This window comes from Brachyhypopomus gauderio, chromosome 5 (assembly GCF_052324685.1).
Source record: "Brachyhypopomus gauderio isolate BG-103 chromosome 5, BGAUD_0.2, whole genome shotgun sequence".
Lineage (NCBI taxonomy): Eukaryota > Metazoa > Chordata > Actinopteri > Gymnotiformes > Hypopomidae > Brachyhypopomus > Brachyhypopomus gauderio.
This window is the reverse complement of record NC_135215.1, coordinates 10450479-10476363: the sequence shown is the minus strand read 5'-3', so window position 1 is coordinate 10476363 and position 25885 is coordinate 10450479. Positions and strand designations below refer to the sequence as shown.

Below are 25885 nucleotides of genomic sequence, written 5' to 3'. Positions count from 1 at the left end.
GCACATCCCTCAGTCTCTGGACAGCACCGTTCTAAACATCTCCGTCATCTCCATGCTGACTGCTGAGATTTTCATTCAGCACAATGTAATCCTCCTACTGTCACTGTAATATGGCAGCTGGGTGACCTTTGTAATTACACCAGATGAAGTGTTGCTACAAATAGTATTGGTTTACTACTAATATTTGGTTTATTGCATAAGTCTTACCAAAAGCTAAAAGCTAAACCTGAACAACTCCCATACAGACAAATAAATGTCAGTATCAGTTGTGAGAATACAGCTGTGAAGTGCTGCTTCATCCCAAGAACTGAACGCTCCTGACAAGAAACTGTTCCCCCTACATTGTATCAAAATGACATGCATGTAAAGAATTCAATATAGGAACACCAGTCCCTGAGGCCGGGCCCAGTCCAGTGCATGAGCATGGCCCCGCCCCTGAGCCCTGCCCCTGAGTCCCGCCCCTGAGTCCCGCCCCTGAGCCCTGCCCCTGAGTCCTGCCCCTGAGCCAAACACACAAATACAGACACACACACACACAATCTTCTGCTGCTGTAAGACTGAAATGGCAAAATCTAAATTACATCTCTGTAAAGACCATGCCACAGTTGGGGAGGTGACCTTTGTAACTTTTTCTCTGTTGACTTTGCTTGGATTTGTTTACTTATTTTCTAGCCAGTGAAAATAAGCTTTCCGTACTGCTCAGTCTCCAAATTCGCATTGCTAAGCAGGTGAAGATGAGAGCGAGTGCTCTGCCTTCCACACAGCCAGCACTGCCCTGCTCTTCCCTCCGTTTGGGCTTTCCTGCTCTGCTTGTGAAAAACGGCTTGAGCCAAGAACAAGACAAAAGGGGTGTGGTCTTCAGCTTGCCTTTTGACCCACTCTCAAATCCCGTAGGAGCATGTTAAGCAGTGGGTGGGACCTCATGACCAAAAACATGCTGCTATGGCATTCAGCAACACCAAGAGCTTCTCAGTGAGTTAAGAGTGCAGTGTGACACCACCTCCCCCACTCCACTCAGCCCTAGCTCACATGTCTTCTCTACAGCTCTGGTCCTTCACATGAGCAGAGTGACAGACTGAAAGGTCTGCAGACCACATGCACTAGCCTAGTGAATAACAGCTGCTGTATACACAGTCCACACAGTTCCTGGGTGACACAGACAGCAGCTCCTCACTCTCCAGCATAAGTGCACGTCTGCACTGGGCTTTATAAGCTCTTCTAAAGCAGGTCGAGCAAGGCCATCGATTATCGCAAAAAATGAATGATCAACTTGGTTTTAGAGAATAATAAGTACACAGATGAATGTCACTACGTAAACCACAGCAATACCCACAGATGGCTCTTGTCTTTCTGAAATACACAGACTATTGTCCCCAAAACAGTGAGGCTAGCAGATCAAAGTATGGGAGGGCAGTGTTGTCTATGAGCCGTATCCCACTACGACCGTGCCAGTGAAATGAATCTGTATCAGACTCCATCTCTGGATGGCTGCCATCTGGTGCTACTGGAGTGTGCAGAGGTGGAGGAGCTGTGTGATGCTACCATTGTGATGGAGCTAGGCCCAGCCCAGCACCTGCTCTCCTCACACCTACAGGGTCAGAAGTTGCACTTTGAGCACTGTAAGGGGCAACTTCTTCCACCTGACAGAGACAAAACAGACCAGCAGTGTGGCCAACAGGCTGCATGTAGTTTCATAAAATGAAAATGGGAAGGAGTGACAGGGAGGTAGAGGGGGAGAGAGAGAGAGAGAAACAGAGAGAGAGAGAGAGAGAGAGAATGCAGTTAAGCTAAGGGTGGCCCTCAGATGTATGTGTGCTGTGTGTGTGCTGAGGTTTGTGTGAGCTGTCTATGTGCTGAGGTTTGAGTGAGCTGTGTGTGTGCTGAGGTTTGAGTGAGCTGTGTGTGTGCTGAGGTTTGAGTGAGCTGTGTGAGCGCTGAGGTTTGTGTGAACAGTGTGTGCGCTGAGGTTTGTGTGAACTGTGTGTGTGCTGAGGTTTGTGTGAGCTCGCTAGGGAACAGACCAAGTGGGTTGAGAATGTCTGCACTCTGCAGCATGTAAAGGAGACCCACACTCCACATCATCCTACCACTGCTGTCTTTCAGTCACCACGGAGACACCAGGGCAGGACGACAAGCACATCAAAGTCTGTGTTCAGAAACACCCCAAACCCAGTTCACACACAGAACCCGTACTGCACAGAACCACAAACCAGACACTAAGCGCTAACTCTAGTGGGTAACACTAAGGCCTAATTATACTGGCTAATATTATGGGCCGAGTATAGTGGTAACACTAAGGATTAACTCTGGTGTCTAACACTAAGGGCTAACTTTGGTGGATAACACTAGACTAATACTAAAGGCTAGCACCAAAGGCTAAGTCTAGTAGCTAACACTAAAGGTTAACACTAGTGACTAATTCTAAAGGCTAACACCGCAATGACCGGGTATCATTCAAAGACTGTTCAAACACACCACGTATTCCCTGGGATGCAGTAATTGATCATTCTAGATGCTCTGACTTGAGGGAGACTTTCCAGTGGAAGAAATTATTATACAAGGTGATCCCGTCAAAGCCTTCATTTTATGGGGTAACCAGGTGAACACGAGTTCATTCAGATGTTTACACTCAGTGCAGTGGCAGGTAGTTTGGAATTCTGTTGTGCTGCCACACAGTATTCTCACATCTACACCAAGACCAATGATGCAAAGAAATGTCCTCCAATGGCCGGACTAAAGCCTCATGTTAATGACATGGTTTTAATGCAGGGTACTCATAATAGTAATGTTTATGCAAATCAATTAAGAAACGTGCAGAAAACCTGGGAATCGCTGCAGGGCGCAACAGCCTCGACTCACTACAAAAAAAAACAAGAGGCCAAACGTGCATGGACTCGAACTGCTACCTATATGTAGGCTAATAACGTTTGGGTCCCGAGGGAGCGGAGCGCCAACAAGCAGAGCCTGTTCCGCCGAGCGCGAGCTGAGTCACGCGGCCCTGTCCGACTCCGCGTCACCCGGCAGTAACGACTCGCCGAGAAACGGGAGCGGAAAAGCGAGTTGTTGCGGGCATGGCGCCTGAAGAAACCTGACAGACGCAGGGCCCGCTACGACGAACGGGGGTAACAGTGTGAGGGGCCGTGTTGATCTTTTTCCACGACGCAAAAAGGCGAAGAGGAGATGAGGGGTAAACGGCGTCCCACCCTCAGCCAAAATCCAACTCACTTGATGAAGCAACGTGCCCCTTCGAACGTATATCCTTCTTCCCATCCAGTGGGTAAATCTGAGGAAAGAAAAACAATAATTATAACATTTTCCTTTACGAAAGTTGATTTTATGGCGGACTCTGACGTTTTTTAGAACATCTGGCGAACAGCCGCAGAAACGTCCGTTAGAGCTGCGCGAGCTCTGCGGCGTCATGTTGTCCTCGCGCTTCCCACCAGCCCGAGGCTTCATCTGCAGGCGCCTCTCGCCACAATACATTACACTGCACATTACACTGCATATGAATAGCGGCCGTGATCTCCTTTATTTTATTCCACGTCGCTCGCTTAGCACTGCAGATTTCTATGAACGTGAAGTGCCGTGTTTGGGCTCGATAACGGTTGGATATGGAAATCAATTCAGGCACAAGAGCCGCTGGTGCGCAGGACGCGAGGAGTGTGCTGTTACTAGAAGGAACCGCTCCGCGTTTCCGCTGTCACACACTCGAGTCTTCAGACCGACCAGAGCCGCTGGGTTTATGAATATACCCTCACTGCACGATAGTTTTGCCCAGTGCTGCCAGCCCAGCCCAGCCGCGCGCTGCACTCGGACGGCACTGGCCGCTTCGACGAGGCGACGCGGAACGTGACACGGACACACTGTAGCGGCCCGACGACGCGAAACGGAACTTCTGGCCATCGTGACAGCGCGTCCAGACGCGGTTCGGCCAGACGGACGTGGTAGCCGCCGTCGCCGCGTAGCGCCACAGCTGCGGCAGTACTGCAGGGCTCTCTAATGCCGTTTCTTGCCGCGTCTCTACGTTCTTCAGTCGTTGTTTGACAAAAACAAAGCAGACGGCGCCGCGGCGACTGTTTACCTGGAGTTTTCCTGTGTCCAGTAATGACCGCTTCTCCAGTGACGGGATGCAGCCAGGTCGTACTCTTCGCCTCTTCGCTGTTGGGTAAGAAATGAGAGAATGTAAAAAAACCCGTACGCTAGCGCGTGAGGTAGGCATTCAAGCCAAGGTTTATCCAAAACTTTCAATTCCCATCATAATTACTTGATGAAGAATACTCGTCCGTCCCGGGTAACCCCATAACTCCAAGAAGAAGGCAGGCAAGATAGCCAGTCGGGGTTTAGATCCGCCGCCATGTCTAACACTAAGCAGCCCTCGGATGCGCGTCTCCGTCGTACTCGCGCGTACACGGAAACCCTAGCAACGGGGTCTCGAGCAAACGGGATGAAGCGCACCTCTGGGGGGCGGGCGCGTGCCTGTCAAATAATTTACATCTATCTTTTTCATCTTCTATAATAAATAAAATATACATTTACGAGGTTGTCGAGTCCACTGATATGGTGGCAATGTATGGTCAATTTTAGCTGGTTATCAACATGGTTGGTGCTGAATCAAACCACTTAATTTAAAAAGAAAATCAAAATTGACCTTTTAATAATAGATAGGGAAATAACATTTTGTTAGTATTACATCTATGTCTCTGTAGTATTTTGTGCATATGTATTAGTGTTTTTATTTTTATTAGTAGTCACTCTACAGGTACCACAGAAGTTTTATGAGAAATTCGACCAAATCAGTTAATCAACATCAGAAAAATAGACTTCAATTACTATTTGCAGCTGTATTAGTACTAGCTGTTAAAACACAGTGTCTATTAAAACACATTGTCTTTCTTTTTCATGTGTGGAAATTCAGGTGTCCAGAGCTGTTTGCAGTGAGAGGGCTTTCAGCTCCACAGCACATGGCCCAGGTTGACCCTTTGACCTTCTGCTTGTCACTGCACAACTAATCCAACCAATTAATGATTCGGTGTATTAGAGGAGCTTAGAGAACATGAGCATGAGACTGAGGAGGCCACCACCACAGAGCCTCTATTCCCTCTCTTCCTGAGGGGATCACAGAATATGTGATGGATATTAATTTTCTCCCATTTGACAATGTATTTTGGCACATATTTTTGCTGAATGTCAAAGTTAACGTCATGCATTTTCTCATTGCAGTGACAGTCAGACTCTAAGGGCAAGATCATCTCCCTTTTACTACCTGCTTGTGTGACATTCCTAGTTGCTCAGTGAGTAATGAAGATTGTTGTAGTGTAATTGTTGTAGTGTAAAAGGTGCTGTAGTGTGAGAGTGTGTGTCCTGGCTGGTGAGATGTTGTCAGGGCTGGGTCCAGGACCATCCCTCCTGTCACCACTGGAGGGAACCCATGAGCAAATACTCGTGGGAGACGCAATCAGCGGTGAGGACCTGCAGCTGTGCCTTCCCCTATATAATGGGCATGGTTGCAGTTCCTCACTGCTGAGTTGTTTGTTGCCGCTCGCTCTTGCAGCCAGCCTTATTCCCGGTTACTGAGCAGTCGTTTTTCTCTCTCTACTGTTTTTTCAAGGTCTCTTCTCCTGCGCCCTTACTGGCCTTTCTCAAGTTTAACCCAAGCTCTTTTTTCTCTATTTTTAGTTTTTGTGCTTTTGTTTTCAGCCAGCTCCCTTCCCTGGCTTATATTTATTTTGTTCGTTTGTGCTCCCTTTTTGATCACGACACGTTGAGTGGTTTTCCTCCGTGTGCTTTTGTTTTCAGCCAGCTCCCTTCCCTGGCTTGTATTTATTTTGTTCATTTGTGCTCCCTTTTTGATGATGATGATGATAATTCTTTATTCAGTCAAATAATCATCACATAATACAAAGATCAGCATGACAAACCTTGTCAACATAATAATGACTGAAAAGGCACAGGCAGAAGCATAATGCTTATTATTATGCCTGTCCTACATAACAAATTAAGCTACCCATAAAAATTTTACAGTATAAAAAAAGAAGAAAGAAAAATAGAAAGTAAAAAGCAGTGGTAATTACTTAACACTTGTAACTTTCAAATTTCCCTACATACCTTTTTTTTATGAAAATGTTCTACACATTCATAAATCCATGTTGGCATCATTCCAATATTTAACTCCAACAACAGATATACATCTCCTTTTAACCTCTTTTCTAGCTTTTTGAACAACAAATTTACAAACATCTCTCAAGTCATATTTAGACTTTTGCATTGAGAAAAACCTTTGTACACAGGCAGGAAGTAAATTAACTTTTACTTTGTACATTATTTGCATTATTTTATAATAAACCAAGTCATAAAATTTCATAACATGGGATTTTATAAAAAGTATATTAGTATGCTCATAATATCCAACTTTATTAATAATACGTATGGCTCGTTTTTGTAAAAGAACTATAGCATTTAATGCTGTTTTATATGTAGAACCCCACACTTCCACACAATATGACATATAAGGAAGTATAAGTGAACAATAGATTATATATAGAGCTTTATAATTTAATATATTTCTGGACTTATACAGGATTAAAATTGACTTTGCAATCTTTCTATTTATATATCCAATATGTTGTTTCCATGTGTCACGTGTGGCTACGCCCCCTCTCCCCGCTGTCACTCCAACGTCTTTGTTCCTCGTGGTTTTGTTATTCCCTGCCTGTTTATCCCGCCCAGCTCGTTGTCTCTGATTCCTCGTTTGTTACCACGCCCCTGTCGTCATTGTTTGCACCTGATCCATGTTTGGTGTTCTGTGTATATATAGCCCCTGAGTCTCCCTTGTCCCTTGTCGAGTATTTTGATTCTGTGTATGTTTCATGCTGTTGGTTCGTATACCCGATTCCCGTAGTTTTGTGTTTCGTCCGTTGGATTTTGGTTCTCTGTGTCTCCCTGCCTGGTTGTGTTTCCTTGTGTTTAAAATGCCTGTGTTTGCGTGTTATTCGGACTGCCCTCCCGTTATCCACCCGGACTGGCTTAGTGACGACGATTATGGAATGCCCTGCAATAAATCTCGCTCCTCTCAGCATTTGTGTTACACCATGTTAATTTATGATTAATAACAACACCTAGGAAATTTATATCAAAAGCTCTTTCAATTTTAGTATCACATATTTTTAATTTAATATCCTCATTCATTTCTTTGAGTTCCAAAAACCATAAATTTAGTTTTTTTTTAATATTCAACGACAACTTATTGACATCAAACCAAATTTTAAGGATTTCTAATTCCCTTTCAATAGATGACAAAAGTTCCTTCAAATTATTCCCAGAACAGTACATATTTGTATCATCTGCAAAAATAACAAATTTTAATAGTTTAGTAACATTACAGATATCATTGATGTAAAGTAGAAAAAGTTTTGGACCAATCACAGATCCCTGGGGTATTCCACAAGTGACCTTCCTGAACTGTGACATACTAATTTGTACACATTGCTGTCGATTTTCCAAATAACTCTTGATCCAGGAATAAGCCACACCCCTTATTCCATACTTCTCCAATTTTCTCAATAATATACTGTAAGCTATAGTATCAAATGCTTTCTGTAAATCAATATAAACACCAACTGAACATTTGTCATTTTCTATTGCCTTTGATATTTCTTCTACCATCTCCATTACTGCATATGTAGTAGTTCTATTGTCCCTAAAGCCATACTGGTGTTCGCTCAGAATTTTGTGTTTATCCAAAAAAGATCCATTTGTTTAACAACAACAAATTCTCTAATATTTTTGAGAATTGGGGTAAAAGTGACACTGGTCTATAGTTATCAACACAATGCTTATCTCCATGTTTAAATATTGGTATAACCTTTGCCATTTTCATATTATTCGGAAAAACACCTTTTTGAAAGGATAAGTTACATATATAAGTCAACAGTCTTACAATTTGGCCAATGACTTCTTTCACAATTTCCATACTAGTCCATCTCTCACATGTGACGGTGTGCAATGGACATTTTTTTTCCACTGCAAAGAAGATTTTAAAAGCCTGTTTTAATGAACTATTTAACACCTACATCTATACGCAGCAGAGAGCATAAAGAGAGCTAGCACTGCTGAGATCATCTAAGAGCAATAAGGTGAACTGTAAAAAAAAAAAGAAGCTTTTATTTTATGTTTGAATGAGAAGCCTTTGCATGATAAATCCATCTCTAGCTGCAGTAAAACATCTAATTTTACTAATGATCAAAAGGTGGATGATAAAAACATCACGATGCTACTATAAATAATAGATGAGCTACAAGAAAATGTCTGGAATACTTGGAAAGTGATAAAACTAAAAAGTTTGTGGTCTAATGTTGATAAAGACAAGATTCATGACAAAGAGAATAGAGGATAAACCAACCCTAACCCTAGCTATTCAAACGAAAAACACAGATTGATAGAAGTCTTTACAAGTACCTGTATTAACTGAATCTGTCACGTAGGGCAACGCCCCCTCTCGTAGCTGTCACTCTGGGTTCCCTCATGTCCGTGTTCCCTGCCTGTTTGTCCCGCCCTGCTCGTTTGTCTTTGTGTTTCCTTGTTTGTTGCCACGCCCCAGTGTCATTGCCATCACCTGTCCCTAATTAGTCTCTATGTATAAAGTCCTAGTATTTCCCCAGTCCAGTATCCGTGATTTTGTCTACTTAGTGTCTTGTGCTTTGTTCTATCCTGTCCTTTGTGAGTATTGTTTCCGCTGCAAGTATTCCTGCCTGTTCCATGTTTCCCCGTCGTGTTGGTTTATCTGCCCGAGTATGTCTGTTCGTATTTCATGTCTGGACTGTGTGATGAGGTCAGAGATCTGCCCCACACTATATGGCATCTTAGACACTGGACTTACCTACCAAAGAGCTTGGGGTGGAACAGCTCCAGCCCTTATACTGGTCAGAAGGGCCCATGACCGTGTAAGGGTAGGGGGAGCTGCAGAAGGACACCCAGGATTAAAAGAACTGGACATTAAATATACTTACCGGTAAAAGAGATTGACAATGGCCATTTGTATAAATCATTTGTACTGTTATTCCTTGTTGCAACGTATGATGTAAAATAGTAACTTCATTATTTCTCTGTACAATACACCTACCCAGTATGTTGGTTTAGCCCAGGGCGGGGCTCAGGGTATTTAAGGGTGGTGTAGGCTAGAAGGTAAAACGCCACGGTAAGAGATGTTAAATGACCTGCTGACTGAAGTTAGTCTAGTAAAGGTTGTGAGCTGTAAGATTGTTGATACATGTCTAGGAGACATTAGAGCTTGCCCAATTGTTTTATGCTTGGATCTACTCTTTTTATTTTCACTTTGTTTACTGATAATAAATTAAACACTAAGTAACATAATGGAGGTATCCTGTGCCCTTGATCTGAGAAACACGTACTCTGTGCCTGACACTCGACACACATAATTCCTGGCATTCTCACGGAGTACCTTGTCCTTCGTCGGGGAATGTTACAAATGGTGGCAGCGGTATTAAAAGTTTGAAGATTCGACGGCTCAGACGTGCCTGCAGATAAGAGCAGAAAAGAGCGTCAGCAAGCGTCCGGATCCCAAGTATCAGAGACAAAAACGGTACGAGATGCCTCCGAAAAAAGTTCAGTTGACGCAAAGCGAGCAACAAGAGGAACACGTAGATGATGAAGAAAGACAACGGCTTCCCACTAGTTCCCAAGCAGTAGCAACAAAAACAGACACCAGCATTGAACAGTTGTGCAATACACTACAAGATTTTGTACGAGTGCAACAAGAAAAAGACGAACATTTGCAACGTGAAGCAGCGAGACAAGAGCAAAGATGGCGGTCGCTGCACCACCAGTTCGGGCTACTTCAAGACGAGCTGAGGAGAAACCTACCTGAAAGACGCCGTGAAGAAAGTGAAAGTACAGAAGCTCCGGGGCCTTCCAGAACTCAGATTCTACGAAGTAGAGACGAGACTCCAAGAGCAGGTCTATATCAGCACGAAGCCCCAAGAGTAACACACACACCACCTACACCGAGAATGCCGACACTAAAAGAAACCGATGACATCGAGCACTTTCTCACCATGTTTGAGCGAATAGCACAAGCTACGTGTTGGCCAAGAGAAACATGGGCGTTATACTTGGTGCCATTACTCGAAGGCAAAGCTCGAGCAGCGTATGTGGCCATGGATGCGGATGACGCCGGTGAATACGACAAAGTTAAACAAGCAATACTAAAAAAATATGAAATAAATAAAGAAACTTACCGACAGCGATTCCGGAACTCAGCGGTGAAAGAAGATGAAACCCCAAGAGAATTCTTTACAAGGCTAAAAGGTCTTTACGAGAAATGGATGGTTCCGAAAGAAAAATCTAAAGAGGAAATAGGAGATACCATCATACTAGAACAATTCCTGAGGACGGTAAAGCCGGAACTAAGAAGCTGGATTATAGAACGCAGTCCAACCTCGGCAGACCAAGTCATGGAGATGGCGGAGGCGTTCCAAGCAGCGAGACAAACCGAAGCAGAATTCCGGCATGGAAACGTCCACAGAATGCATCACGCAGAGCCCGGTAAATATGGGGGTGGTAGTAGCGGTGGTTCTAGGATACAACACACTAGAATAACCCCACAGAGTCATTGGCGTCCTAATAAAAACATAGGAAGGGTTATAGTAAACAGCGATAAACGTCAGGAAGAAGCTGTATGGAGGTGTTACAATTGTAACCAAATCGGCCACAAGGCAAATGTATGCCCTAAACGCGAGAGTAATTTCAATAGATTGTGTTACATTCCTCAACGCGCGACGAGCACTGAGCGGCAGGAAAGCTGTACAGATAGCGTGGTGTATGTAAAAATAGGAGGGAAGAGATTTAAGGCTTTAATAGACACCGGCGCTAGCCAGTCCATGATCCTAGCAGAGTGTTTACCTGAGCTTAGACTCAGTCACACCGGTTCAATACGAGTAAAATGTATACACGGGGATGAACAGGTTTACCCCACAGCAGATGTCAGCATTGAAATTAAGGGACAAGCATATATGCTAAAGGTGGGAATTATACAGAGCGCCCCATATGCTGTCATATTATGCAGAGACTTACCAATTTTAGTAGACCTCTTAACTGGGCAGCAGAGTGTAGCAGAGGGGATGATAGCAACTAGGCTGCAAACCAAAAGAGAAACTGCTCAAGAAAGCAAAGTTTTACTGAAAGAAATGCCATTTAATATGGAGTTAAGAAATAGGAAATCTAAAAGAGAAAAAAGGCAGGACAAGACAAAGGGTACAGTATTGGTTGAAAAATTAGAAAACCCTAACATTCAGACCGAAATTCTACCTAGTAACATAGCACAACTACAGAGCCAGGATGAGTCACTCAAACCATTATTTTCAAAGTACGCCAAGGACATAGCAGCAAATAAAAATGACAATTGTCTAGTTTTAAAAGAAAATATACTCTACAGAGTTAAAGGTGACCAAGAGCAGTTAGTGGTACCAAAATGTTTAAGGCAAGAGGTCATTAAACTAGCACATTCTGAACCATGGGCAGGCCACCTAGGACACGCTAAAACACTTGACAGAATAGCACACAGATTTTACTGGCCTAGTCAGCATGTAGATGTTGCAGAGTTCTGTAAGACCTGCCCCGAGTGCCAACTCACAGCTCCAGCGAAAAAATCTGATAGAGTGCCACTAATAAATCTTCCCATAGTAGAGACCCCATTCACACGGATCGCTATGGACATCGTTGGTCCCTTACCAAGAAGTCAGGCAGGAAACCGGTACATACTTGTTATCTGCGACTATGCAACTCGCTATCCTGAGGCATTTCCACTTAGGAAAGTCAAAACACGCCAGTTGGTCAATGCTTTGATGCAGTTAATCTCAAGAGTAGGCATACCTAGAGAAATACTCACTGACCAAGGCACTAATCTGACATCTAAGCAGTTCAGGGAAGTGTTCAAACTTCTGGGGATCAAGGGGATAAGAACTACACCATACCACCCTCAGACAGACGGCCTAGTGGAAAGATTCAACAAAACATTGAAGAGCATGCTGAAGAAATTCGTTGCAGATTCAGGCACGGACTGGGACACATGGCTCCCGTATCTACTCTTTGCTTACAGAGAAGTGCCACAAGCATCCACTGGATTCTCTCCTTTCGAATTGCTATATGGTAGAGAGGTCAGAGGTCCTCTTGATGTACTGAAGGAGGCGTGGGAAGGTCACAACACCGATCAAAAGCTCAACAGCCTATCCTATGTCCTCAAGATGAGAGAGAAGATGGCAACACTAACCGAGATGGTCCACAAAAACATGGAGAAAGCCCAAAAGCATCAAAAGATGGGGTATGACAGAACGGCAAAGAATAGAGGACTCGTTCCAGGAGAAAAAGCCCTTATCCTTCTGCCAACATCAGACACCAGCCTCTTGGCAAAGTGGCAAGGGCCATACGAGGTCATACAGCGGATCGGACAAACATCATATGAGCTACTTCTCCCTGATAAGAAAAAGAAGAAGCAGGTATTTCACATCAACATGCTGAGAGCATGGAGAGAGTCCAAAATGGACATTTCAGAGCAGATGTGGATTAGAGCTATTGAGGAAGAGGAGGAGACAAGAGAACAATACTTCCCAATAAGGAGGGAGGACGTCACTCAACCTATGCCACTCGACCTATCCCATCTAGGAACAGAACAGCGCAGGCAACTGGAAAGAATCATCCCAACAGACCTTTTCAAAGAAGAGCCAGGCAAGACAAACATGCACCACAATATACGGCTGCTGAAAAATGATCCCATCAGACAGACAAACTGCAGAGTGCCTGCACGCCTGATGCCAGATCTGAAGAGAGAGGTGGAAACTATGTTGGAACTTGGAGTAATAGAACCATCAAGGAGCGAATGGTGTAGTCCAGTGGTATTGGTCCCAAAAAAAGATGGAGGCTTACGATTTTGTGTAGACTTCTCAAAACTTAATGCAGTATCAGCTTTTGACCCATACCCAATGCCAAGAGCTGACGAACTGATCGAGAGGCTGGGTAGAGCAAAGTATTTGACAACACTGGACCTGAGTAAAGGATATTGGCAAGTCCCATTGACACCAGCAGCAAGAGAACTGACCGCATTCCGCACACCTAGTGGCCTGTACCACTTCACAGTTATGCCTTTCGGTCTTCACGGAGCGGCAGCAACATTTCAACGGCTAATGAATGAGGTGCTTAAAGGCACAGAGGAGTTTGCAGCTGCCTATATAGATGACGTCGTCATTTACAGCACAACCTGGGCTGAGCACGTGCAACAGGTGGGAGCAGTGCTGCAACGGATTGCAGATGCTGGGTTGACAGTTAACCCGAGTAAGTGTTACCTTGCGAAAGGTGAAGTCTCTTATCTAGGATATGTCCTAGGGGGTGGAGTCATCCGCCCACAAGTCAGTAAAATTGAAGCAGTGAAGGAGTGCCCTGTTCCGACGACCAAGAAGAGAGTACGTTCATTCTTGGGACTGGTTGGATGGTACCGCAGGTTCATTCCAAACTTTTCCAGTAGAGCAGCGGTATTAACAGACCTGGTATGCAAAGATAAGCCCCAAAGAGTGAAGTGGACCGAGGAATGTGAGGTGGCATTTCAAGATCTGAAGGCCTGCTTGTGCTCCGAACCCATTCTGCGCAGCCCAGACTTCAGTAAAGCCTTCCTTGTCCAGACAGACGCATCTGGAAAAGGATTGGGTGCAGTCCTGCTCCAAGGCGAAGAAGGGGACATGCAGCCTATCCTCTATATCAGCCGGAAATTGTTCCCAAGGGAGACAAATTACTCCACTGTAGAAAAGGAGGCGCTGGCAGTGAAGTGGGCATTGGATTCACTGAAGTACTATTTAATGGGGGCTGAGTTCACATTGGAGACTGACCATCGAGCACTGCAGTGGATGCAGAAGATGAAGGACAGTAATGCAAGGATTACCCGATGGTATCTCTCCCTGCAACCTTTTAGGTTTTGTGTGAAGTACCGCAAAGGAGAGCAGAATGTGGCTGCAGACTTCCTCTCTCGTCACCCTTAGGTGTGACCTCTTGAAGGAGGGGGGTGTGTGATGAGGTCAGAGATCTGCCCCACACTATATGGCATCTTAGACACTGGACTTACCTACCAAAGAGCTTGGGGTGGAACAGCTCCAGCCCTTATACTGGTCAGAAGGGCCCATGACCGTGTAAGGGTAGGGGGAGCTGCAGAAGGACACCCAGGATTAAAAGAACTGGACATTAAATATACTTACCGGTAAAAGAGATTGACAATGGCCATTTGTATAAATCATTTGTACTGTTATTCCTTGTTGCAACGTATGATGTAAAATAGTAACTTCATTATTTCTCTGTACAATACACCTACCCAGTATGTTGGTTTAGCCCAGGGCGGGGCTCAGGGTATTTAAGGGTGGTGTAGGCTAGAAGGTAAAACGCCACGGTAAGAGATGTTAAATGACCTGCTGACTGAAGTTAGTCTAGTAAAGGTTGTGAGCTGTAAGATTGTTGATACATGTCTAGGAGACATTAGAGCTTGCCCAATTGTTTTATGCTTGGATCTACTCTTTTTATTTTCACTTTGTTTACTGATAATAAATTAAACACTAAGTAACATAATGGAGGTATCCTGTGCCCTTGATCTGAGAAACACGTACTCTGTGCCTGACACTCGACACACATAATTCCTGGCATTCTCACGGAGTACCTTGTCCTTCGTCGGGGAATGTTACAGACTGCCTGCCTGTTATGACCCATGCCTGTGTTTTCGACTCTGCTTATGGTATTCCCCGTAATAAATCTCGCTCATCTCAGCGATTGTGTCCGTCTCCTCGTTCCGTGGCGCGTGCCACGTTACAGAATCAAAGTAATATGCCCCTCCCTCTTACAAGACATGCCCCTCCCCTCACAGAAAATGCTCCTCCCTCTTAAAAGACGTGTCCCTCCTCCTAACAGAAACCTGTCTATAAAGACACTCACTCAGAAATTAGTGCAGAAATCACTTAAGAAGCTGTTGTCTATGACCTAGGTCTGCTAAAACTCACTACTCCATCTGCAACTAAAACTTACTACTCCATTAGCAACAACACCTTCCACCTTAAACTCACTACTCCATCAGCATCAGTCTCCTTCACCTAAAACTCTCTACTCCATTAGCAACCATTCCATGCCCCTTCTGAGCATTGCAGGAGTGGACAAGATGCTCATCCTGTTTTGATCTTTGAATGCTTGTATCTACACACTCTAATGCTAGTTATTAAATGAGGCAAACATTTTTGCTAGTCCCATCTAACTAACTGCCAAAACTCCCATCATCTACACACCAACACCCACCCTCACCCCATCATCCCCACACCCCACCCTCACCTCCATCCTCCTCACACCCACACCCCTGCACACTCTGTTAAAATATGGAGACTATTATCTACACACTCTATTAAACTACACACTCTATTTTCTACACACTGTTAAACTACACACTATTATCTACACACTATTAGAGGGTGTTAGAAGAGAGAAAACGCACGTTGAGGATTGCCACCGGCCGACCGTGCGGCGCAGTCACACCAAATTATAGATTCTCGATGGGCCGCCCACCAGGACCGACATATCAAAGCCGAGTACCCCTGGGCTCTTTTTTAGGCCCTGCTCACACAGGTCAGCTGCAACATGTTCGGGTTACGGGTGGGGCAACCGTACCACGTAGCCCCACCAAATTATAGATTCTGGACCAGTCCCCAGCCACGACGGACACATCGAAGCCGCGGAGCACTGGGTTGAAGGGTGTGGGCGTGGCTGACGTTTCAAATTTGAATGGCAGGCAACATAAGCCAAATAGAGGAAAAATGCAGTAGGCCAGGGGGCGCTGCTGGCCAACCGTTGCGCCGAGACGCGCCGAACCACAGAGAGTCGGTCAGGGCCATGCCCTGAAGGGGCTCACCGAGTTTAATACCCCTACGCCGAATGGGGGCCAAACGGCAGCCAAAAAGGGGCTTTTTTTTAGGCCCGGGTCACACAGGTCAGCTGCAACTCATTCGGGTTGCGGGCGGGGCAACCGTACCACATAGCCCCACCAAATTATAGATTCTGGACCAGTCCCCGGCCACGACGGACATATTGAAGCCGCGGAGCCCTGGGTCGAACGGCGTGGGTGTGGCTGACGTTTCAAATTTGAATGGCAGGCAATGTAGGCCTAATGGAGGAAAAATGCAGTAGGCCAGGGGGACCTGCGGGCCAACTGTTGTGCCGAAATGCGCCGAACCACAGAGTGTCGGTCGAGGCCATGCCCTGACGGGGCTCATTGGTACCCCTACGCCCAAAGGGGGCCGAACGGCAGCCGAAAAGGGGCTTTTTTTTAGGCCCTAATAGTAGCTTTTTATGCGCTTATTAGCTAATTAATATGCGCTTATTAGCTACTTCTATCCAAGCACTTATTTACGTACTTGGAAATAAAACACAAACACCAAATTTTCACAACCTTTTTTTATTTTTCAAGAACAAATAATAATAATAATAATAATACCAATAATACATGTGCATAATCATATCCATAAATATACATAATTTTAAAACTCCCTAACCCTATTAAAACTTTTCAAACATTTTGCAGCACCTAAAACTTACTGAAACCCTAACCCTTAAAATAAATACTATCTACTAACCTAATCCTAACCCTAATATAACTACTATTAACCTAATCCTAACCCTAATAAAACTAATACTTAATTAGTCTCCCCATCACTATCTATGTAAATGAATCTAGCAGACCCAGAAACTAATGGTTCTGCCGGCTCCTCTTCCTCCTCCGTTTCCTCTTTCCTCCTCTTCCTTTCCTTTCCCCTCTTTCTCTCCAACCTCCTCTTCCTCTCATTCCTGCTCTTCCTCTCTTTCCTCCTCTTCCTCCCCCAGCTCCTCCTCCTCCCCAGCTCTTCTTCCTGTACTTCATCCTCATTCTCCTCCTCACTACTATCAAGGAACCTAATTTTCCTCATAGCTGACCGTTTTTTGGCCACAACATGAGTGGAGGATGATGGGCTCTCCCTGGCAGGCCCTGGCCTCTTCCCCATTGCTGGGCTCTCGTCTAGGGCTTGTGCCTGTAGGTCTCTGATCTCGACAGCCTCTGCAACTGTGCTAAGAGGTACATAAAAGTTTGAGCTGACCTCATCCGAATGGCACATGGCACTTTGGATTTTTCGTTTTTGGTCAGGGGGCATGTTTCTGATCTGAAAATTGGAAAACATGCAAATTACATAATATAATATAATAATATATAAGCTATATAATAATGTATAAGCATAACATGCTTATTACGTATGCGTAACATGCTCATTACATATTCATAACATGGTAATTACTAGGGGTGGGCATAGATAATTTTTTTTAATCTAGATTAATCTTACTGAAATCTTGAAATTAATCTAGATTAATCTATATTAAAATGGCTCATATGCGTGCTACCCAAGTAATGACTAAAAGTCAGTTTTTGAGATAGGGTTTCATAATACAGGGGGTGCATTAGACCAGGGGCTCATCTCCTGTTTCCAAAATGCATCAATGACTGCTTGAATCTGTTCTACTTTGATACTTGATGAAAAAAAACATGCTCAATAAAATGTAGGCTACTCGTGTTCAACGGTTTATTCAGTTAAACATGAATTTGTAAGCCTACATACTGTACATTAAAAGGGGTTGATAACATGTTTATTCAGCTAAACATGATATTTGAAATGTAAGCCAACATTTAGTACATTTAACCTCACGGACGTAATTTGTGGGGGACTTTTTCAAAAGCCGGTTTTGGTCCTCTGCAGTTTTAACGGTTAAAAAGTAATATTTAAATAGCGACGAATCTAGCGCTAGGACCATGCAGAAAACGACCGCTCCGAGCTCCACTCCGGTAACACTTTACGTTCCTAAAAATGAATTTTCCATGAAGCAAACCTGGCGACTTCGTGGCTGCATCCATGTAAACACACGTACGATTTGTAATTCACAGGTTTGAAAACTCGTTCTCGCCCCTACTGTGCAATTTGGTTAGGAATACAGCTAAGCTAAACTATCAAGTTGAAAGTCATCATAGTTTGCTTACCCATTTTGACCCAGTTCCCAACCCAACTTTAAGAATAGATTAACGGTGATAATTTTTATATCGCCCGATAAGAGTATCAAATTAATGAACGCCGTTAACGGCCCACCACTAGTAATTACTAGAGGTGTGCCAAAAAATCGATTCATATATCAAAAATCGATTCTCATTTACTACGATTCAGAATCGATTTTAAATGTCCCAAAATCGATTCTAAGTCGTGGTGAAGTCTCGCGTTATGTAATTACAAAATTACGCGTAAACTCGTTCAAAAGGTTCAAAACAGATGGAAGAAAGAGATATTCAACCTGTCCGGTCTTCATTTAAGGCAAAAATATGGGTTCATTTTTGGTTTTTACCAAATGCCGGGGAAGACCGAACCTGACACAATGTAGCTCGTGTGCAAGGCTTGTGTAACGTGATGAGCACGGGAGCATTAATATAGAGAAAGGTGAGAAATAATAGAATAATAGAGAAGGGTGGACCCAAGTGCCGGTTCGCAAGATCAAGACGTTTGACACTCGTCACATGTATTAGTGAGAGGGAAACGCACACAGCGACCCAGAACAAACAAAAAAACAACACGGTAGACTCAACGCGCAAAGGAATAGAAACCAAACCCGTGAGGGCACGGAGTAAATAGAAGCAAAAAAACAACGCGCAAAATACAGCGCGTGAAAAATAACACTCAAACGTAGAGAGACGGGAGAAAGAATCAAAATAACAACAGTAACAAAAACAGTGTGGATAAATGCAACGCGAAAACGAAACCAACAACGCCAGCAGAAAAAAACGCAGCAGCAAAATAAAACCCTTACCAAAAATAAAGGAAAAACGGATAGGAAGAAATACAGGATTGGGAAAACTTGAGATGAGTCAGGAAGCGACGCAGGAGTAAAGAGAGTAAGTAAAGAGAAAGCATAACAGAGAGAGGTGGCGAGACCATTAAACGATAAGCAATCACAGAGAAAGCAGAGAGTGGCTGAGAACGTATGGTTACGCCGGTTTAGTCTGGGACTGACTCTGGTGCTCCTAGCAACGGCTGGGGTAACTGTATCCGAGCCAGCCCTGACAGCTTGCAAAATAAAGCTCAAGAATTTTGGTAACACAACAAAAACCATTTTATTTTACCAAAGCACTTTATTTTTGTTAATTAAATGTGAAAGACACTTAATTTTCTATATTTGTCATTCTGTCTTGCAAAGCAGACTGTAGTAGATCATGCAGATTTTATTGACTGAAGCAGACATTTTTATAAATCAAATCGTTTTTTGAATCGAAAATCGTTTTCAATTGAAAATCGATTTTGAATCAAATCGAATCGTGAGATAGTAAACGATTCCCACCCCTAGTAATTACATATGCATAATATTTATGTGGCACACCATTGCTGTCCTGTGGCATCCTCCAAAGCCCATGCGTGTCCACTCCATCCGGAAATGCACTAATAATTTTTTGCACTGCCCTCCAGCCCGTTGAAAAAGAAGGGTGAAGAGCCTCCAGGCAAATAAGGGAAATAAACCTATTCATCCAAGTATACTCCTCTTTGGTGTGCGCTGTCTTGTGATCAGACACCTGTAAAATATGTAAAAACATGCTTATTACATATTCATAACATTCTTATTACATATTCATAACACACTTATTACATATTCATAACACACTTATTATATATGCATAACATGCTTATTACACTCACTTCTATGACGAAGTCGTCATTTTCAACTTCTGCCTCCAGGACTTCATCCACCTTCATATTTATCAGAACACCAGAGCAGTGTCCTGAACCCAGGATCAGATAACCTGACAACAGGCCCATGAACTGGGTCGCTGTCATGTTATTCAGACATTTCTCAAGACGGTCTAAATTGACACAAAATTCATAACATTAGCATTATTGTTACATTAGCAAAATACATTAGCATGCACAAACAAATGACTTACCCAGTTTCAGAGGAATAAGCCTCTTGGCATTTTTACGGAAGGACCGTATTTCCTCCTTGCTGATTCTGTTCTCTGAAACACATTATGCACTTGCTCATTAATATGCGCATATCAAATCATGAATATGCATGGGACACCTCACTGCTGAGGCATTTCTTTACTTTTTGCCTGTGAATTGTGACCTCTTTCTTTAGGTTGGAGAGACGTTTTGAAACCTCCAAATTCATCCAGGCGATGTCAGACTTTGTGACTCTGACGTCCATCATGGGAAGGCCGTCCAGGTATTTAATAAATTTGTGAAGCGTGAGGAAAATGTTTAGAATTGTGGTGACTGCCAGCCCCTTTTCCTTCAGGTGAGACATGTATCTGCAAATACAACAAATTTGTTATGATATTCGCAAAATACCTCATTGTTATGCATTAGCCCATTAATATGCGGGTATTAGCACATTAGTATGCGGATATTACCTCATTAGTATGTGGATATTAGCTTATTAGCTTATTAATATGTGGATATTAGCTCATCAATATGTGGGTATTCGCTCATTAGTATGTGAATATTAGCTTATTAGTATGCAGATATTATCTTATTAATATGTAGATATAGGCTTCTTAATATGCATATATTAGCTCATTAATATGCAGGTATTAGCTCATTAGTATGCAGATATCACCTCATTAGTATGTGGATGTTAGCTTATAAATATGCAGACATTTGCTCATTCGGATGCGCATGTTAACTTTCACTATGACATGCGTTACTTACTCCGAAATTATTCCCTTGTTGCGCAAGAATGAAAACGACCCCATCTTCTCAGGCATGTCCCGCATGCCGAAGTTGACGGCAGTTGACGGTTGCCAAGATGCCGTTCTCCTAATTTAGCACCCGAATTTACTACAGTAAACTCCTTAACGATGCGCTCTAGGGAAGACATATTAAGCATAATTGGTGAATCATACATTAAAAAATTTGGTCAAACTTTGAACCTTTGTGACACTACTTACTGATGTTCGGGTGGATTTCTTTCGAAATTGGGAAGGTGAGGCTATATTTTGGCCGGATGGGGGTTGTGTCTCCCGGAAGACCTTCTCCAGGTCCACCAACCTATTGAAATTTGCCTTGCAGTCTGGCCTCTGACACATTTCTCAGACGCCCTCAACTTCCCCAAGTGCCTTCTTCAGTCTAACCACCTCCAGATTTAATAATTTGCAGCTTGTGCAAGAATCACCTTTGGTGGCGGATGAGGGCCTAGCCACTGACGTGGAGGGCGCAGGGTCTGCGGTGGAGTGCACAGCAACTGGGGTGGAGGGCGCATTGTATGCGGTGGAGGCCCCAGGGACTTTGGTGGAGTGCACAGCAACTGGGGTGGAGGGCGCAGCAACTGGGGTGGAGCATGCCTCCGGTTCACCGATGTGCTCTGGCTCCAGTATGTTCTCCAGAGGGACCAGGGCATTCTCCAATTCACTGGACATCTCCATGAATGACCCTTGCAATAAGTACGCTGGAAGTGGGCTGTAGCATTCACCCTTAAACTACACACGATTACCATATCTACATTGTGGAGTTCGTACTCGAATGAATAAACAAACATCACATAAGGAGTCGGTGGTGGTTTATGGGGTTGCGTTCAACACCTTCAGCTATACAACAAAATGACGTTAACCTTGCATGTGTCGCGCCAAAGTCACTCTGCTGTTCTACGCATGCGCACTTCAATTACATCATCTCATGGTGCGTTCATTAACAGTCCATTTCAATGTGTTTGGGTTTTGCACATTATCAAAACATTACATACATAATATATTAAACTACACACTGTTAAACTACACACTATTATCTACACACTATTAAACTACACACTGTTATCTACACACTCTGTTAAACTTCACGCTCTGTTATCTACACACTCTACAGCACTGGGTTTTGAGGTTTAAGTCTCCAGTGTCTGCATGGGTTTCCTCCAGGGTCTCTGGTTTCCTCCCACAGTCCAAAAACATGGAGGTCAGGTAAATTGGCAGTCCCTGACATTCTCCCTGAGTATGTGACTGTGTGTCTCTTCATGTCCAATAAAAACAGTTGTCTGAGTGTCTGTGCATGTGTCTGTCACTAGGGTCTGTCCTCTCTCTCCCCTTTCTGCACTCCATTCAGTTCCCCAGAGTAGAGAACGGTAGGTACGCTGTGTGTGATTGGCTGCTGCTTCTTGCCAGTGTGTGATAGGTACAAGTCTTATATGACCAATGTTAAAATTGTAAAGTGACCTTGGGTATCTTGAAAGGTGCTATATAAATTGAACATTCATTCATTCATACACACTCTATTAAACAGTATGTGGAGGATGGGTGTGGCTGTGTGTGGAGTGTGTTCCCTGACGTCTCCGTGTTGTAATTAATAAACCAACCTGTTATTGGCCTGGTGTTCCTAATCCAGTGATATTTCAGTGTAGATACAGACAGATACACACACACACACACATATAATACAAACAAATAGATAGATACAGGTACACACACGCACAGGTACAGAAAATACATTTGCACTATAATATAGTAGCACAGTAAAGTATCTACCTGAGTCACCTCTGCTGTCTCTCACACACGCATGAGCCTCTATTGATGAAATAGCATACCGTAGTATAGTTCCTGAGAGTAAAGACCAACACAAGCTTATAGAGGCCTTTAATAATTATAGCACATTTACATAATCATTACCAATAGGAAGCACTTTCCATCAAGTAGGCCAGTCCAGAAGCATCAACATGCAATTAACAGATGTGAAGTATCAAACAACTGTGGGGATACCTCTGGCGCTTGGTCTCTCTCTCTCTCTCTCTCTCTCTCTCTCTCTCTCTCTCTCTCTCTCTCTCTTTCTCTCTCTCCCCTTTTTACAGAACAAGGAGCAAGACACCCACAGACCTTGTATGTTCAGTTTATATCAACACATCATATTGTTTAGTAAACAGTATATGATATTCAGGCTAATTGCAAACCTAAAGTTCATGAGAGGTTTGCAAACTCTTTCCAACTTGAATTAGTGGTTACCATGTAAAGTGCTGATGCTACACATACTGGCCTCACCCAAGCTTGGCTTTGATCCTGTGATCCCCTTTGTTGTGTCATACATGCTGTAGAAACAAAAGAGCTCATTCTTGCTCAGCAGCCTTCACCCACCTCAGGATGTCAGAACTTCAGAACCTCAGCCGCCTTCACCCACTTCAGAATGTCAGAACTTCAGAACCTCAGCCGCCTTCACCCACCTCAGGACCTCAGTACCCAGGATTCTCCTGTTGTGAAATAAGAGATGACTGTCTATGACTAAGTTAATGACATCATACTTTCTCACTGTCTGCTCTGTGTATGCATGTATGTGTCTGTGTGTGTACTATGTGTGTGTATGTGTCTGTGTGTGTAGTCTGTGCATAGTAGTTGACAGGCACTTCTCTGGGACTTCTTATACCTTTTCTCAGAATGGCTTCATCATGGAAACATAGCCTGTACTCTAGAAATACAGCCTATCAGTCCCACCAGGATTTCGCGGGCCTTTTTTGTAATTGTTGCGGGCTAAAATGTTTGATGTTGCGGGTGTTTTTCAAAAAAATTGCGATGGAAGTTGCGGTGTGTTTTTGCTTTTTTGTGAGTACATTTCAATAGGGAGTAAATGTTGTATGGTTTCCTCTATTTAGTAGTCCATTTTAATTATCTATTTACCTATTTATTCAGGGTTGCCAACTTTTCAAGATCGCTTGGAGTGAGATTTGAACCTGGAGGGGGTGGCGAACGTTAATTGTTGAGGGGGTGGTTAGCGAACGTAAGTTGTTACCGGGCGGCCTGTAAAATGGACACAAATTAAGTATTATATCGAGATCGATCGCCAGTGGTTGGTGCCAGAGCGAACTAGTAACTAGTAGATATGGATCAGAGATAAATAAACTTTATCTCTTGCGTGCGCTGCAGTGACTTCGCGGGCTACCGTTGCATTGTGGGGAATGTAGTGTTTGTGCGTGCAAAACACCATCGGGCGGCTGTGGCGTGCGGGCCGGTTCTAATAGTAATTAAATATCATCCAGGGGGCCATAGATAATCAATTCGGATCTGGCCTGCGGGCCTTAACTTTGACATATGTGCTCTATGTGGTATGAAATAGTTTGGGCAGGAATGATCCCTCTCAAGATTTTGTATGCCCCATCCCCTGAAACACAGGTGTTGGGCCAGAGAATGCACAATGATCACTCTCACTTTCTTGAAATGATCCCTCGAAGTGCAACAGCTCGGTGGCAGAAATGGACTTTCCCTTAAAAGACTGAAAAATCACTTGGAGTGGATGGGCTGGTACTTGGAGTGGATGGGCATAGAAATGTTAAACTTGTTGGAAATACATGTATGAACCCATCGTTGTGAAACAAATAAACACTGAAAACAAAAAAAAAAACAGTTTATCCCTGCTTTCATGTGGTGTACCGGGATACTGCTTTTCCCGATCTTTTTGCCGTTATTTTCGCTCATGCTGCTTTCAGTCCGCTCCTCTTGAACGTATATACGGAAGTAAGGCGGGAGTTTGTCGACGTCACATCAAGACGACATCAGTGATTGGTCAAATTTGCGGGAAAGTTGCGGTGATTGATTGAAGTTGCAACACCGCCCTGAATTCGCGGGGTTTGCTTGAAGTTGCGTTGAAGTTGCAAATTGCAACATCACGACTTTCTGGAGGGTCTGGCCTATACTCTGGAATTAGTTTGTAAAGCCAATGAGTGCTAAACAAATTGCTTTGAAATTAGTTCAAAATTCATCAGTGATGAGAAGCATATCACAGTCAGTATACAGGAAACATACTGTCACAGTCACTATACAGGAAAATAATAAATCTTTCAGGCAACAGGTGCCCTCAGCTTCCAGACAGTCCCTACAATGTCGTTAGACACACTTTTCGTTAGACGTACTTTTTATGAGTAATTTGTAATTTTCTGAGTAGTTTTTGAAATATGTAATTTTTACTTTTACTTGAGTAAATTTTGACCTAAGTAGTTTTACTTTGTTACATTTGAACCCCCTCATGTTACTGAGTAAAAATATTGATGGTGAAAAATTAAATGTGGGCAGAAATTTTAACTTCTGTGTGTCCCAGAACTGAAAATCAATTGTCAGGGCTGGCTTGGCCTCCGCTCCTCCTATGTAACGCAGCTCGCGCTGCGGAGCGAAGAGGCGGACACAAACGCTGAGGAGAGCGAGATTTATTCAAGGGAATACCAAAACCGTGGTCAAAAGTTACTTCCCCTGGCGTCCAAAGTTTGCATCTTTTCTGTTGCATGTGTGTTTGCGGTTGAGTTTATTTTCTTGCGTTGAGTTTTCTCCGTGTCTTTTCTGTTGAATTTTCTCCCGTGTGTTTTGCAGTCGAGTTTATTTTCTAAGCGTTGAGTTTATTCCGCGTCTCGTGTGATTGGTTTTGCTGCTTATGTATGTGTGTGTGGACGCATGCACACATTTTGCTCTTTGCATTTTGTCGGCACTTGGGTCTACTACTCTCTTGGTTTTGACACGGTGTGTACATTCAGTATGTTCCTGAGCCCAGCTGATCTTTTGCAAGTGTGGATGTGCACTTAAATACACTTTGAAATCGATTAAAACAACTTGTGCTGAATTTGATTCATGACATCCCTTTTTGCATTAAATAACTGAAAGTAACGTAGTAACTTGTACTCAAATTACATTTTAAATAAAGTGATTTTGTAATTTTTAGTAAATTTTTAGATGGGTAATTTTACTTTTACTCTGAGTAGAATTTAGGCAAAGTAAAGATACTTTTATTCAATTACAATTTTTCAGTAATCTTTCCACATCTGCTTGTTTTACATATGAGGAAATGTA

The 25885-nt window shown here is 43.4% G+C and overlaps 1 protein-coding gene and 1 long non-coding RNA gene across 24 annotated transcripts in view; both read right to left on the bottom strand.

Moving 5' to 3' along the window:
- Positions 1–4398, bottom strand: part of plekha5 (pleckstrin homology domain containing, family A member 5) — a 107742-nt gene extending 103344 nt beyond the window's left edge. For all 21 annotated transcript variants that reach the window (XR_013130863.1, XM_077005550.1, XM_077005555.1 and 18 more), the window contains exons 1-3: positions 4265–4398; positions 4082–4158; positions 3226–3283 (exon numbers count right to left, since the gene is read on the bottom strand). Coding sequence is in view for 20 of the 21 variants with exons in the window: in XM_077005550.1 (XP_076861665.1) it covers positions 3226–3283; positions 4082–4158; positions 4265–4356 (227 nt within the window). In the remaining variant the exon portion in view is untranslated. The remainder of the gene's footprint in view (positions 1–3225; positions 3284–4081; positions 4159–4264) is intronic.
- A 12072-nt stretch (positions 4399–16470) lies between these two features.
- Positions 16471–23311, bottom strand: LOC143514419 (uncharacterized). 3 transcript variants are annotated; one of them, XR_013130865.1, is made up of 8 exons: positions 23195–23311; positions 21032–22666; positions 20793–20948; positions 20188–20392; positions 20027–20098; positions 19782–19945; positions 19468–19657; positions 16471–17219 (listed from the first exon to the last, which is right to left on the bottom strand). It is a non-coding gene; the product is annotated as an uncharacterized LOC143514419 (long non-coding RNA). The 3 variants fall into 3 exon arrangements; XR_013130864.1 differs by having other exon boundaries at positions 20793–22666; XR_013130866.1 differs by having other exon boundaries at positions 20209–20392; positions 20793–22666.
- Between the last annotated feature and the right edge of the window lie 2574 nt (positions 23312–25885).